Raw genomic sequence first — 15184 nt, 5'->3', positions numbered from 1 at the left:
TCCCCATTTACGTACACACCCACCAATCTCCATCCCTCCCCCTTTTTCTTTATCATCACCTCCATCATTCCTTCCTTATCTGCCCCGCCCTTTCCTTCTATTCCTAACCCTTTTCTTACCCCTACTATTATTCCCCCCATTGCCCTTCCTTTCCTATTTTTCTTCCTCGCATATTGCACCTCCCACTTAAATCCCCAAGGCAACCTCCCTCTTATCTTCTCCCACCCTTTTTCATCTACCCATGTTTCTAACAAGAACATTACGTCCCATTCCCTTATCGCTTCCCAGAATTCCGCATCCTTATTATTTAGCCCCGCCACATTCCAAAATGCCACTTTCCATCCTTCCTCCCTTCCCTCTTCTTCGCTCTTTCTTTCTTCCCCTCCTCTCCCCAGCTCTCCATCTCTCCCTCCCCCCTCTCTCTCCCTTTTCCCTTTTTCACCTTCCTTCTCCTACTCGTTCTCTCCCTTCCTTTTTGCCTCCTGCGATATGTCCACCTCCATTTCCCCCTCGTCCCCTCCTCTCCTCACTACCCCCTTCCCTTCTTCTCCCCCTTCCTCCTTCAGCTCCTCTCACCTCATCCCACCTCCACCATTTACCCCTCATCCATATTCTTCCATATCGTACCCACGCCCCCTCTCTTTCTTCCCTCCTAGCGATCTCTCCTAATCTCCACATCATCCTTCTTTCTTTCCACGTAAGATCTTCCTCAATCCTCTCCTCTCTACCCCTCAATCTTCTTTTCTTTTCCATTATTTCCCTCTTAACCTCCATATTTCCTACCCTTACTAATGCCATACTAGTCCCATCTCTCCTTCCCTCCCCTATTTTCCTCACCTCCCCCACCGGCCCCTCTACCCCTATCTCTTTTAGAATTCTCTCCACTTCCCCTTTTACTCCTCCTTCCCCACCCTTTATACCTTTTACTATAATGTTCCCTCTCTTTTCCTCCCTTTCCTTCCTCTCCCACCTCCATTCCATCATATTAATCCTACCTTTCATCTCAACCATCTCCTCTCCCTTTCCCTCCCCCCTCCTCTCCCCCTCTTCCTCAGCTCCAATTCTTCCACTTTCATCCCTAATTCTAAAATCCTCCCCTCCAACCCCTCCTTCTCCCTCCCCCACCTTCTCTCCTTCTCCTCCATTTCTTTCTTCAGCTCCCTTATCTCCTCTCTTATTTCTTCCTGTCCTCTTATTCCCTCCTTAATCTCCTCTTTAATTTCTCTTCTTATCTCTCTCATCTCTCTGATTATTTCCTCCTTCCATTCCCTCCCCATCTCTCTTATACTCTCCCCCATCCCTCCTGCCTCCTCTCTCCTTTCTGTCTCTGGCGATCTTATCACCTTTTTACTTTTCCTAAATATCCACTGTAAATCCCCTTTCTCCTCCATCTCTTTTCTCAATCCTATATCTTCTAATTCATCCTTTTTCCTTTTCAAAACCTCTTCCGGCGTCCCCGTGCTACCTCTTCACTCCCTCTTCTCAACATTCTTTATTCTTTGCACCTCATCCATCTCCCTTCTATACTTCCCTTACTCTATGTCTAGTGACTTTTCTCGCGCCACCTACTTCTTTCTCTTTCCCTATACCTACTACACCTGCTCCGATCCCTCTACACCCGTTCTCACCTTTCCTAGTTCCCCTCCTCTTCCTCTGCGCCCCTGACCTATCTCCCTAACTGCTGACTCACTCCACCTGCACCACTTTACTCCCTTCTCACCGCTCTTTTCCCTTCTCAACCAACTCGCCTGCACTCCCCCGGCATGCACTCACTCCAGACTCTCACTGACTCACTCTCTCTCGCCTTTTCTCTTCCTCCTACCTCTAATAACCACTCAAAACACACTCTCTGACAGCACTTCAACCTTGTATCACGCAACTGGAAACGGAAGTCCAAATTTTGTTTATATCGATCACACTATTTAGCGCGATTATTTTTTTAATTTCGTTTATATCGATCACACTGTTTAGCGCGATTATTTATTAAATTTCGTCTATATTGATCACACTGTTTAGCGCGATTATTTTTTATATTTCGTCTATATCGATCGCGTCGTTTAGCGCGATTATTCTCTAAATTTCGTGTGTATCGATCGCGCTGTTTAGCGCGATTGACTTCTAAATTTTGTTTATAACAATTGCGTCGTTTAGCGCATCTATCTTCAAAGCTCTGTTTATACAGATCGCGCTGTTCAATACAATTCTTTTCGGAATCTTGCTCATATGAATCATATTTTTTAAATTGATTATTTTCTAAATCTTGTGTATAGCGTGCACGTTTATTTACACAGTAATTTTCCAAATCATGCTGCTTAATTTCATAAATATTGTTTGTTTTCATGAAATTCTTTGAAGCAGTTTCCATTAATAGTAATTGATTATTATGATTATTTTCTAAATCTTGTGAATAGCGTGCACGTTTATTTACACAGTGATTTTCCAAATCATGCTGCTTAGTTTCTTCATAAATATCATTGTTTGTTTTCATTAAATTCTTTGAAATATTTTCCATTAATTGTAATTGATTATTACTGAACTCTTTTTTAGATTGGTAAATATGACGTTGCTTTTCTAACCGATTCAAACGTTCCGTCTCACATTGACGTATAGTACGTTTACGAGATGCTTCAATCTCTCTTGCTTTTATTACTGCTAATGGAAGCACCTTTTGAGGAGCATATTGTGGATTTTGTGGAAAATGCTCAATAACATTAGATTCAAAAATCTTAATTAAATGCAAACGCATTAAACTATGATCATATTTTATTTTTTCGGGTTTAATATTGAATAACAATGAAATTGCAAAGGCTATTGCAAAAACCCCGCAATCGCTACCGTTTGGTTGATATTGTACAGTAGGAAATTCGACAGAATTTTTTTCAAAGTTATATGTTGGAAATAATCTTTTTAAGAATTGTTCATGATGTCTATGTAATTTTTTATTATTTAATGAATCATAAATAAACATATGTTTTGTATCGTAATAACTACACACCCAATGTCCATCTGATGGACCTGACGAACTATGTAATATTTGTATATGTTTTTTATCAATTGGCATAGGTTGAATAGTATCAGGAAGTTGTAATCTTCATGTTTCGACAGGTTTATAATCCGAACAATTTTGCAATAAATAGTTAAAATGTTCCATATGTATATCGGTTAACCATTCACCTCGAATGATTATATCTTTATCTGTAGGTAGTAGAATTCTATGTTTTTTTGTCTTTACAGACATTATTTATATTTATATATATTCGATAAGAATAAAATAATTTAAAAAGATACAATTTTTTGTAACTATGTAATGTAATAATTTTGTATGCGCACAGCGGTCTTGTATGGGCGCACAGCAGCCACTTTTTGTAGGCGCACAGCAGCCTTATATGGACGCACAGCAGCCACTTTTTGTAGGCGCACAGCAGCCTTGTATGAGCGCACAGCAGCCACTTTTTGTAGGCGCACAGCAGCCTTGTATGGACGCACAGCAGCCACTTTTTGTAGGCGCACAGCAGCCTTGTATGGGCGCACAGCAGCCACTTTTTGTAGGCGCACAGCAGCCTTGTATGGGCGCATAGCAGCCTAATCTTTTCTTGACCCTTCTTCTTTTCTTGATCTTCTTTTCTTCTGTTCTTGATCTTCTTTTCTTCTTTCCTTGATCTTCTTTTCTTCTTTCCTTGATCTTCTTTTCTTCTTTTCTTGATCTTCTTTTCTTAAATCTTCTTAAAGATTGCCTAAAAATTTTATTTTATTGTAATTTGTAATGCACATTTAAAAAATAACTGTAATTTATTAAAATATAACTTTTTTATACATACAAATAAATACATAGATGACAAATTATGCTTTATTTTTAAATTTAATTTTAAATAACAAGATTGCTTAACTAATAACATTAAATAACTTATTTAAAACGTTTCTTTAATAATTAATAATTTCAAAGATATTTAAATTAAAATGAAAAACTACAAATAATTTTTTAAATTTAATATACTTCTTATTTAAATTTTAACATTATATTAAAACAATACACGTCAAATATATATATATATTTAATATGAAAGAAATACCATATATATACATGTGATACTACATATGTGATGTCCTATATTTCTTTCATAATAATAACTATTTTCTTGTTACAATCATGCAATCATCCAATTGGTTGTTTCATAAATATATATTTGCTAATATAAAATTATACTAACAATTATGTACTTATGAAAGAATAGTAGGATGGTAGCGTAACAAGAAAGTTATTAGTATATATATATATATATATATATATACTTATAGATAATATTAATTATCACATGTATGTAGTAATGCAAAATGTAGATAGCTTGCTATTTTTTCATAATATATATATATATATATATTAATATAATGATATTTGTAATGACTCTTGTGTGTTACGCTACCATTTTATTATTTTCATAAGAATAACTATATTTTCTTATTACGCTATCATCCTACTATTTCTTTCATAAAGATATAATTGTTGATATAAAATAAAAAATAAAGAGATTACTTATAAAGAATATGTATTTATATATATATTATAGATAGCTTATAGTACCCACATAGCACTGTTATGAGAATTATTGAGATATCAAAAATGTACATTTTTTATATTTTCATTTTACATTATTTTTTATTATTAGCTTATTCACCTCCTTGTTTTATATTAAATAAATTATTTATTCATGAAAGAAACAAATATTAGTATGATAACGTAGCAAGAAAGTATTTACGAATATATATATATATATAATATATACACACTCTTTAGTAAATTTATATTATATTTGTAAATATATTATATCGTATATTCGTATACTTTCTTGCTACGTTATCATACTAATAGTTTCTTTCATAAATATATAATTATTAATGTAAAACAAGGAACCGAATAAGCTAATAATAAAAAATAATTTAAAATGAAAATGTAAAAATGTACATATTTGATATCTCAATAGCTCTCATAACATTGCTATGTGAATACTACTATAAGCTATCAATATATATAGATACATATTCTTTATAAGTACTCTTTATATTATTTATTAATTCTGATTCACTTTTTTATTTATATCAACAAATATATCTTTATGAAAGAAATAGTAGGATGATAACGTAATAAGAAAATATAGTTATTCTTATGAAAAAAATAATAAAATGGTAGCGTAACACACAAAAGAGTCATTACTAATATTGTATTAATATATATATTATGAAAAAATAGCAAGATCTACATTTTGCATTACTATATACATGTGATTTAAATATTACCTATATATATATATATATATATATATATATATATATATATATATATATATATATGTGTGTTATACTAATTTCTTTCATTATAATAACTACTTTCTTGTTATGCTACCATCCTACTATTTTTTTCACAAGTACATAATTGTTGGTATAATTTTTTATTTTATATCAGCAATTATATACTTATGAAACAATTAGTTGGATGATTGTATAACAAGAAAGTAGTTATTTGTACAATATATATTTTATTAATAATATAAAAATAAACATACCTGGATCTTCCTCCAATGTTTTTTTTATAATATAATCGCTCTACTATAGCACAGAAAGTTGTTCTGTGATGACTGTGATAAAAGTTATCTCATTATACTCAGTCACAGTGTATAATAATGTTGCCAGTTTCGCGTGGCACCACACCTTATAGGGTTTCTGCGCGTAGGACGCGGAAACGCTTGTCGCGCAGCAAGAAGCGAAACGGTAGCCAATCAACGTACTGCTTCTTGCCGCGCGACAAACGTTTCCGCGTCCCATGCGCAGAAGCGATTTGGCGCGTCTCTTGCTCCTGCACGTCTTAATAAAATAATCCGGCAAGTTACACCGCGTGTGCATACTAAAAAATGCCAGACAAGAAAACTAAATCCATTGCGGGCAGCAGCTCGGAGCAACAAATCGTAAGTAATTTTTATTAATTTTTGAGCGAAAAATGAGAACGAGAACGAGAGTGAGATTTTAACCTTAAAATTACTCTAAAGCGTGGTCTACAATAGCAGTAAGTAAGCAGTAAGAGTAAGCAGTACGAAATGAGAATTGTTCATTTCATTACTCCCGACAAAATGGCAAATCCCATTTCGTACTGCTTACTCTTACTGCTTACTTACTGCTATTGTAGACCACGCTTTATACTCACTCGTAGTTCTTAATTGCTGAAATAACATTTTCTTTGATTTTTTCAGATGGACAATGAAGAACTATCTGCAACGTTAGAAAATGACTTGTTAAAAGCAGAGCTAAGAAACCTACAGAAACAATTATCATTGATACAAAAAGCGCAGCCACCACAGCAGGTTGTGGTAACTGCTGACAATGATACAACAGTGGCTGCAACGAATGAAGCAGCCTACATTGCAATGTAAGTAAATTATATAATAATGGGTGCTTTCTAGCAACAACACAGAGCAACACTATCATTCTATCTTCTTTCAATACTAGTAAACAACAAAGATAGAATGATACTCTGTGTCGCTCTGTGTCATTGCTGGAAAGCACCCATAGAATATATGTAATAAATACTCACTCACTTGCTCGCTCACTCACTTGCTCGCTCACTCACTTGCTCGCTCACTTACTTGCTCACTCACTCACTTGCTCGCTCGCTCACTCACTCACTCACTCACTCTCTCTCTCACACACACACACACACACACACACACACACACACACACACACACACACACACACACACACACACACACACACACACACACACACACACACACACACACACACACACACACACACACACACACACACACACACACACACACACAAAAGTATTTAAATAAAATATCAATAAATATATAATATAAATATAATTTTTCTTACAGTAAAAGAAAAAACTGCCCGATGGGCAAGAGCCGGCAGGGCACGGGGACGAGGACGTGACCGCGGACGTGGACGCGGAAACATAATATATATAAATATGTAAATAGTAAATATAAAAAATATTGCAATAGTAAGTATATGAAATATTTATAAGCAAATTACAACTATTACAAAGAAATTACTTTTTTATTTTACAGATTCACTGAATTGACTAGTCTTATGTTCATGATTACGAGAATGGAAGTATAAGAAGTGATACCAAAAATGACTAGTCTTATCATATGTTCATGATTACGAGAATGGAAGTATAAGAAGTGCAATATAGCAATCTTATTGCATTTAATTTCTCAATATTCTTATTATATTTTTCGTAAATTTTAACTTTTATTAATGCTTCTGAAAAAATATTTTTTACCTCTTTCTGATTTACTTCCGCCATCAGCATGTAGCATTTAAAGTTCAATTGATGAGGTACGCCATCTTAGAAGAGCTCTGTCATTTAAGTGATATTAATTTTTATTTTATTTTTATTCTTGCTGAACACATTCTTCAGGATCTCGCAATGTTCCTCATTGACGGTCGCGCGATTACAGACTATGAAAATCGCATTTCTTGTGGGTTCTGTCTGCAGCGGTACTTGATTGGCTTTCGTTAAAAAACCTCACCGGAGCGAACTGACCTAGTAAGATTCGTAACGCGCGGAAAATAAAATATACGACTTACATATCCATCAAAACTTTATAGAATAATTGGCAAATTGTCTGTTTATTTCGACATAAATTTAATTTTATAGAAAATACCAAGTGGTTATTTGGCTAATTACATCCAATACAAAGCATAATTTTTTGATATCAACTACATCTTTTCGAATTCATCTTCATTACATATCAATTAAATGTAAAAATTTGTCAAAATTATAATTATTTAGATATTGTTAATAATTTCCATTAAAAATTAAATTAAGTAATATACAATAATATCTTTTTAAAAATTGCTGTATTTTCTAAATGTCAATTTGATATATTGTAAGCAATTTAACAATTTCAATTTTTTAAAATTGTTTCGCCTTCAATAAGTCAAACGAATTCTTTACGTAAATGAGGCCATTTGTGTTCTCAGGGTTATAATAAGTAGTTTTTTAGGTTTGCATATTAAGTTTGTACAACTCGCGTGCGTAACAGAATGAAATTTTAATAGTCGTGTAAAAATAAAAAATAATATTTTTATCTATTATTATATAAAAAATTACAAGTATTGAATTATATTTATAAAAAAATTCACATGAAAGATTTTCTGATATATTCGATATCATTTTTTTTTAAATTAATGTTTGTACACATTAGTAATATAAAAGACAACTTTAGACAATTTTAATAGATAATTCGTAAATTCGTAATAGAATTCGGGATAGAAATCTATTTATAATTTTATGTGTCGTATAATGCAGAAAACACATTGTACATGCAGAAGTGAGAATACACATCATATATATAAGATATATATCAGAATACATATACATTAAGGAAGAGATATGTAGAATGTAACATTATAAAAGTAATTTTATCTTTAATTTTATATATAATATAAATGTATGTGGCAATAAGAATGTAAATAAATATTTTTATGCAGTGGAAGATAAATTTTGAGTACTTTGAAACTTTAGGATAAATTGAAAGAGGAAAGTATAAGTGGTAAGAGAATAAATTAAAATTTTTTTAATTATTTATAAAATTCAAATTTGTCAAGGCAAGATTAGTTAACTATTACATTGTTATTGTACATGTAATTTCTCAAATTATTTTAAAGTGCATTATAATATACAATATATATTACATATACAATATATATGTAGTACATATACAATATATATTATTTATAAACTATATAATTTCTAATTTTATAATTAATTACTTTCATCACTTTTTATATTTTATAAATTTTACATAGTCATATTAGAAACAGTATTATAATGATCAATATATAGAATTATAAGCAAGTTGGATGTCTATAAAAATAGTTGAATTTTAGGTATAATAGGTAGATAATGATATCTTTTTGTTTAGTTTGAAATAATATTTAATTAAAAAATGTAATTTTCTGTTAATAATTATAATTTTATTTTGGATAACCGAAATCTTTTCATCGCATTTTTCGCATCCAAGCGTGCTCTTAACAAGGTGAACAGTGTTTTTTTCCATGTTGTACGGAAATAATTATATAAATTCATTATAAAAATGATTAAATTTTTGAAGTTTATTTATATTTCTTGAATTGCCTACTTCACGTGTCCTAACATCACGGTAATCTGTACCTAAATCCTTCATTCTGGCTAAAGCTACCTCACGTAAATTTCCATTTTAATTCTAATACAAGAAATTATAAGATTTATTAATAATTATTAATTACATATTGATACATGTATACATCATAGTCTACAAAATTTATCTTTCAAGTATATTTTATTTTAATTAAAACTCACCTGAATGTGTTATCGGAGCATTTTCTTAATCTGAGTAAACCGACTAGAATATCTTGCATAGTATCTTCATATGATAGAAACGTTTCCCATCCTTCATTAGCAACGTAATCACGTCATATAAGTTCAACTTCATAGGGCTGCACTTTATTATGTATTTCTTGAATGCCTACTTCACATGTCCTAATATCACGGCAATCTGTACCTAAATCCTTCATTCTGGCTAAAGCTAACTGACGTAAATTTCCATGTTCTACACCGGAACTGTTTTTTTAAAGTATAATCTATCTAAAGAAAAAATATACATATATATTATGTATAATCATAAATGTATATATTATCCATATGATTTAATATTGTTGTTACATTTACCTTACTAATGGCATACGTATATCATCACATTGTACACGATAAACCCATGTCCACCATGGTATTAAAGACAGAATATGATCGATCAGTACACTCGGTGCATAACTTTTGTATCTTCCAGTTTTCCATAATTCGTACAAACCAGTTCCACGTATGACAAGTGTCGGATAAATTTTTAATCCATCTGCTCAAAACGCAGGATTTTGAAAAATTCCTACAAATTATAATATTTATATAACAATATATAGAAGTAATAAGAAACAATCAATTAAATTAATTAAATTTAAATATTAATATGTACAAGCTATAGAACCATTACTTACAATAATAAATTGATATACATCTCGTTCAAAGTCAACATTTGGTAAATCTGGCATCATGTGAGCTATCACTTTGAATATTTTGATGCAGTATTGCATATCACATGTATTTCTTACTTTTATTATGTTACGTTATCATTTTACTATTTCTTTCATAATAATTTTCTGCAACGCTACCATCGTACTACATCTTTCATAAGTATATAAATAATTATTATTGGTAAAGATCGCTTCCTTATTTTACATCAATAATTATGTAGGTACTTATAAAAAAAGGATAATAGTAGGATGGTAGTGTAGCAAGAAAGTAATTATTATTATATGAAAGAAATAGTTTAAAATGATAACGTATCAATATTTATTTATACATAACCCCGCACGTAACTATTTATTATTTTATATACATAACCCCGTACGCTGCTAATACCGATAGAGCACTAATAACGCCATCTGTTGTAAAACATTGAGAGCTGGACATTTCCAATACATGCATCTATTGCATGTGTTGTTTACGTGTGAATATACGTGTATGCATGTGTTGTATACGTGTGAATACGTGTAGCACGATACTACTATGTATGCGTGAACGATGACGATGATAATGATGATGACGTTTCTTACAAGAAATTTTTCACATTTAGACTTTGCATTATGATATTTCCGCTTACAAAGTACGTAGAGCAGAAATAAAGACACTTTCATTATATAATTCGAACTCAATCTATCGATTAAGTTTAGTATAAACGCGATTGCTTCAGCCGTTATTGAGGATTCGAAATTTATAATAGACTCAACTGTCCGATTCGCGTAAAGATACACAGTGCCTCGCTAAAGCGGGAGTCGGCTACGCCCTCAACTAGGCGCGAGACACTACCGTGTCTCTTGATATACTGTGACATTCCTCCCTGTCGGACACACTCGACAGCTCACGGATACGCCGATTTATTGAATCTGTAGATGTATGTAAACAAGCCAACATATTCCATATTTGGGCATATAGATCGTTCCTAAATACGATAGGTTCCAATACCAAGAATCGCGTCAGGTCGGTGAGATGTGCGAGGAGAGAGTGACCGCTAATACCTCGACTTTCAGACTGCGTTGGTAAGCGAGCGATTAACGAGCGAGCTGAGAATAATCTGTGAAGAGTGAAAGACGTTACGCATCTGAACCATCGCAAATTCCACGGGTTGTGACAACTTAATTTTCAACCGTACATAAATAAATTGACTATTCGCACCAGTGTCCAATTATTTATTGTTTCTCGACGTTCCGTCGACTGTATCCAGTCGCGCCAGCATATATCCATTTTGACAATCACCCGATCCTGGACAAATATAAAGCATAAAATACCATAATATATGTAAACACAGTAAACTTTTAATATATTTTAAATTATTAATAACTTTCTTTGTTAAAAAAATTATCTATATTTATTTATTCAACATTAAAAATTTGCATTATCTAAAAATTCGCTAAAGTGATGAGTTTTTTTTGAAAAGATATTTTTATTCATAAGAATTATTTATAATTTATCATTTATTTATAAAAATTTCTTATTCTTTATTAATTTCTTATTTTATATACAAATATCTTATATATATTAACTTGTGTATAATCACAGAACGTGAACAGAAAGTGACTGCTCACTTTACAGAGCTCTTTTTATAATAAAAGGAGCGCATTACGCGCGCGCTTGAATTGTTCTATTAGAGTATTATAAAAATGACATATAAATGTATATATATATATATATAATGTATGTACATACATTATAAAAATGACAATGCAATTTAAAATTTTGTAAATATTTTATTGTCATTATAAAAATAAAAGGAAAATACATCTACAATAACTCAAAAATTATTAATATAATATTAGAATATAATATTATAATATTATATGAAATAAAGGTAATTCTTGCTTCTATGCCTTTGATTTCTGATAACTCCGCGTCGCGAATATTTTTATATTTTTGTAGTATTGTCTCCATCGGAATTTTACAGTCTGACAATGAATTCATATAATCAACCTGCGTTGTTTGAATATCGTTAAACGTAAGTGTATTTTTTATCTGTCGGAGCCATTCCCGACCTAATAATGGCCTCCTATCAACGTTCGTTAATTAAATATTTAAGTCTCGCGTCTCTCCGCGGTCCTCAACTTGTACAGTGATAAATCCTATCGCATTGATCTCGTTTTTACAGAATGTAATTAACTTAAGGCTAGTGCTATGGATAGTCGAACCTGCAAATAGCGCTCGAGCGTGGTCTACTCATCAGCGTCACCGCTGATCCGCTGTCTACCTCGAAGGTGACTTCCTTTCCGTTGATTGTCAAGATCGCTTCGAATTTGTCTCGATACTCTGCTTGTTCCATATGGAGAACTTCCTCAACTTGATTCGTATGACCTTTAGCTTGGAAACACACTCGCTGCAGATGATCCTTGCGATCGCAACCATTGGATCGAATCTCCTTGTTGAGTATGCACTTTGATGCAAGGTGCGCCTTGCCGCATCTGTAGCATTTAACCTCCTTGGAATTATTACCCTGACTGTAATTCGCCTTACGGTTATGTACGTGTTCGCTTACTGTGGTTTTTGACGACTTATTTTGATACTTATTTGTAGATCCTTTCTTCTTTTGTACTTTTTTAGCTGCTTGTATGTATTCAACAGCCGTTGATGTGCCTTGAAGCTGCTTGGCTCCCCCTGTCCGATAACTCCATCGATGTTGCCACCTGTACCGCCAGATCAAAGGTCAAGTCCTTCCTCTCCAATAATCTGCTTTGAATTTTTGCGCTGGCCAGTCCGAATACGAACTGATTCCTCAGCGCAGTTTTTAAGTATGCGCCAAATTTGCAATGCACACTTAGCTTGTGTAACGCCGTAACGAACTGCTGGATTGTTCCCCCCTCCTCTTGCTTGCGCTGGTGGAACTTAAAATTTTCAGCAATTTCCAATGGTTCGGGCTGGAAGATCTCGTATAGGATGGCCTTGAGAGCCTCGAAAGACACTCCAAATGAATCTTGCTCGTTTAATCTATCACAGACTGCGTCAAAGGCGGCCGCGCCCATGTAGTGTAAAAGGTACGCGGCCTTCGCGGTACTATCTATCCCGCATATCGCAAATGCTCCCTCGAGCCTTTGTAGCCAACGTTGTAACGTCGTGGTCCCGGAATCGAAGAATTTAATTGAAAAAGAATTTAGTGTACTTGCTCTCGTTTCCGCTGTAGCTTCGACATTTGTTCCTGTTGGCATTATTACGCCGTTGGTCTGGTCCCGTCCGTCCCGCCGTGGTTACTATCAGTTCGTGCCACGTGCTCGCCGAATTCCTTGCGCGGCTTTTTGCTCCACTATCGGTGCTTCACGGCAATCCCATCCTCGTCGCCAGTTGTTATGTTACTTGTTGGATTAGCCGTGAGAAGGAGTAGGCGGGTGTAATCAAGTCGATGTGCTGCTCACAATCGTTTATTACTATGATCTAACTCACAAGTGTTCTCGCTTCGAGATTAGCTCTAGACGGAATCCCGGAAGGAAGGAAGTCGAGTTCGAGAGCTGCCCGGTGCCTCACGCGGCCGTGTCCCCCGTACGCACGACTCCCCCTTCCACACACATATCGTGCGTGGTCGCGCTACGCGCATTCTATCGGTATTCCTCTCTTAGGTCTATCACGCACGCAACAAAGTGAATAAAAGCTAATAATAATAAATAACGTAAAGAGAAAAATCATAAAATAAATGTACATTTTTAATAGCTTATAGCATTCATAATAGTGCTATGAATTATCATTTATATTAGTGCCATGAATTATTTTTATGACTTTTTCTTTACATTATTTACTATTATTGACTTTTAATCACTTCCTTATTTTATATGAACAATTTTTATACAATTAAAATGAATTTTTTATTTATTCTTTTATTATTAATAAATCATCATCATCCTATGCATGTGACTGACCTACGCGCATCTCATCAAAACTGACAGATAACCTATAATAACCTAATATTAGAGAGGTCAAGTAGCGACTTCAACGCAATCTAACATGAACTGCTTGAACAGTACATTTTCGCGCGCATGCGCATTGAGAAGGTCGACGACATCGAAGTCAATTTTATAAATAAATCAAATTTAGATTGTAATATCTCCCTCCATTTATATAACACGTAGAGCAAAAATAAAGACACTTTCTTTATATAATTGAAACCCAAGCTATCGATTAAGCCTATCAAGAATTCGATCGGTCCAGCCGTTCTATGAGATCTGATAATATGAGATACTCTCAAAAGTCCGACTCGCGTATAGATACACGGAGTGCCTCGCGGTCGCTATCGCTACGCTTATAATAAAGCTACGCTTATTGTGAACTTGACGCGAGACACTACCGTGTCTCTTGATTGAAAAGTAAAGTTCAAAGCTTTTACATATTTGAAACTCGTTATCTCGAAACCTATGGAACGTATGACAATCATTTTGATCTCATTTGAAAGATAATTTAATTCTCTACAATTCTACAATTTTCGGTACTTCGCCATCCAAGATCAAAATGATAAAATCTGTAAATAGATATTTTTAAACCCCACAATTTTTATTTAAAACATTTTTTCTAAAATGCATTGTGTATCAGATATTTGACCGTTTCCAAACTTTTAAAACACCCTGATCCTTATATCGCAGCATTGCACTATATCAATACGTAAATTTTACGTATGTATATAACAGATACTTAAGTATTTATATTTATATCTAGTTTTTTCATTTATCAACTTATATAGAAATATAATATAACTATATATGCAAAACAAAATAAAAAAGAAATGTCTTTTAAAGGTTAATGTTAATATTAAAAATAATATTTTATAAATTTATATAGTCATAGTAGTTATGTACTATGAATATTATACATTACGTATTTACAGTATGAGTATAGAACATTCAATATTATGTGTTGTAGGGAAAGGTTGCTGTATATGAAATTATCTAAACATAAAAAGAATATTTTAAACAATTAAACCGCAGTATATAATAATATTATTATGTTATTTAGCAGAACATATAAATTTATTACTTTATCATCAAAATATTTATATTGTAACGTACCGTTTTCTTTCCGATACGGCCGGACTGCGCT

General features: G+C 33.1%; 1 protein-coding gene and 1 pseudogene across 1 annotated transcript; both read right to left on the bottom strand.

Annotated features, from left to right (window-relative positions):
* Positions 1-9363: 9363 nt before the first annotated feature.
* Positions 9364-10113, bottom strand: LOC145946658 (elongator complex protein 3-like; annotated as a pseudogene).
* Positions 10114-12284: 2171 nt separating this feature from the next.
* On the bottom strand, positions 12285-13311 carry LOC145946693 (uncharacterized). Its single transcript, XM_083056450.1, has 2 exons — positions 12743-13311; positions 12285-12606 (listed from the first exon to the last, which is right to left on the bottom strand). The coding sequence occupies exons 1-2, from the start codon at positions 13309-13311 to the stop codon at positions 12285-12287; spliced, it is 891 nt and encodes a 296-aa protein (XP_082912576.1).
* Between the last annotated feature and the right edge of the window lie 1873 nt (positions 13312-15184).

Source organism: Prenolepis imparis, unplaced genomic scaffold (assembly GCF_030444845.1).
Source record: "Prenolepis imparis isolate NDT839.2.m4 unplaced genomic scaffold, iyPreImpa1.0 SCAF_18, whole genome shotgun sequence".
Taxonomy (NCBI): domain Eukaryota; kingdom Metazoa; phylum Arthropoda; class Insecta; order Hymenoptera; family Formicidae; genus Prenolepis; species Prenolepis imparis.
This window is presented reverse-complemented; position numbering and strand designations above follow the sequence as displayed.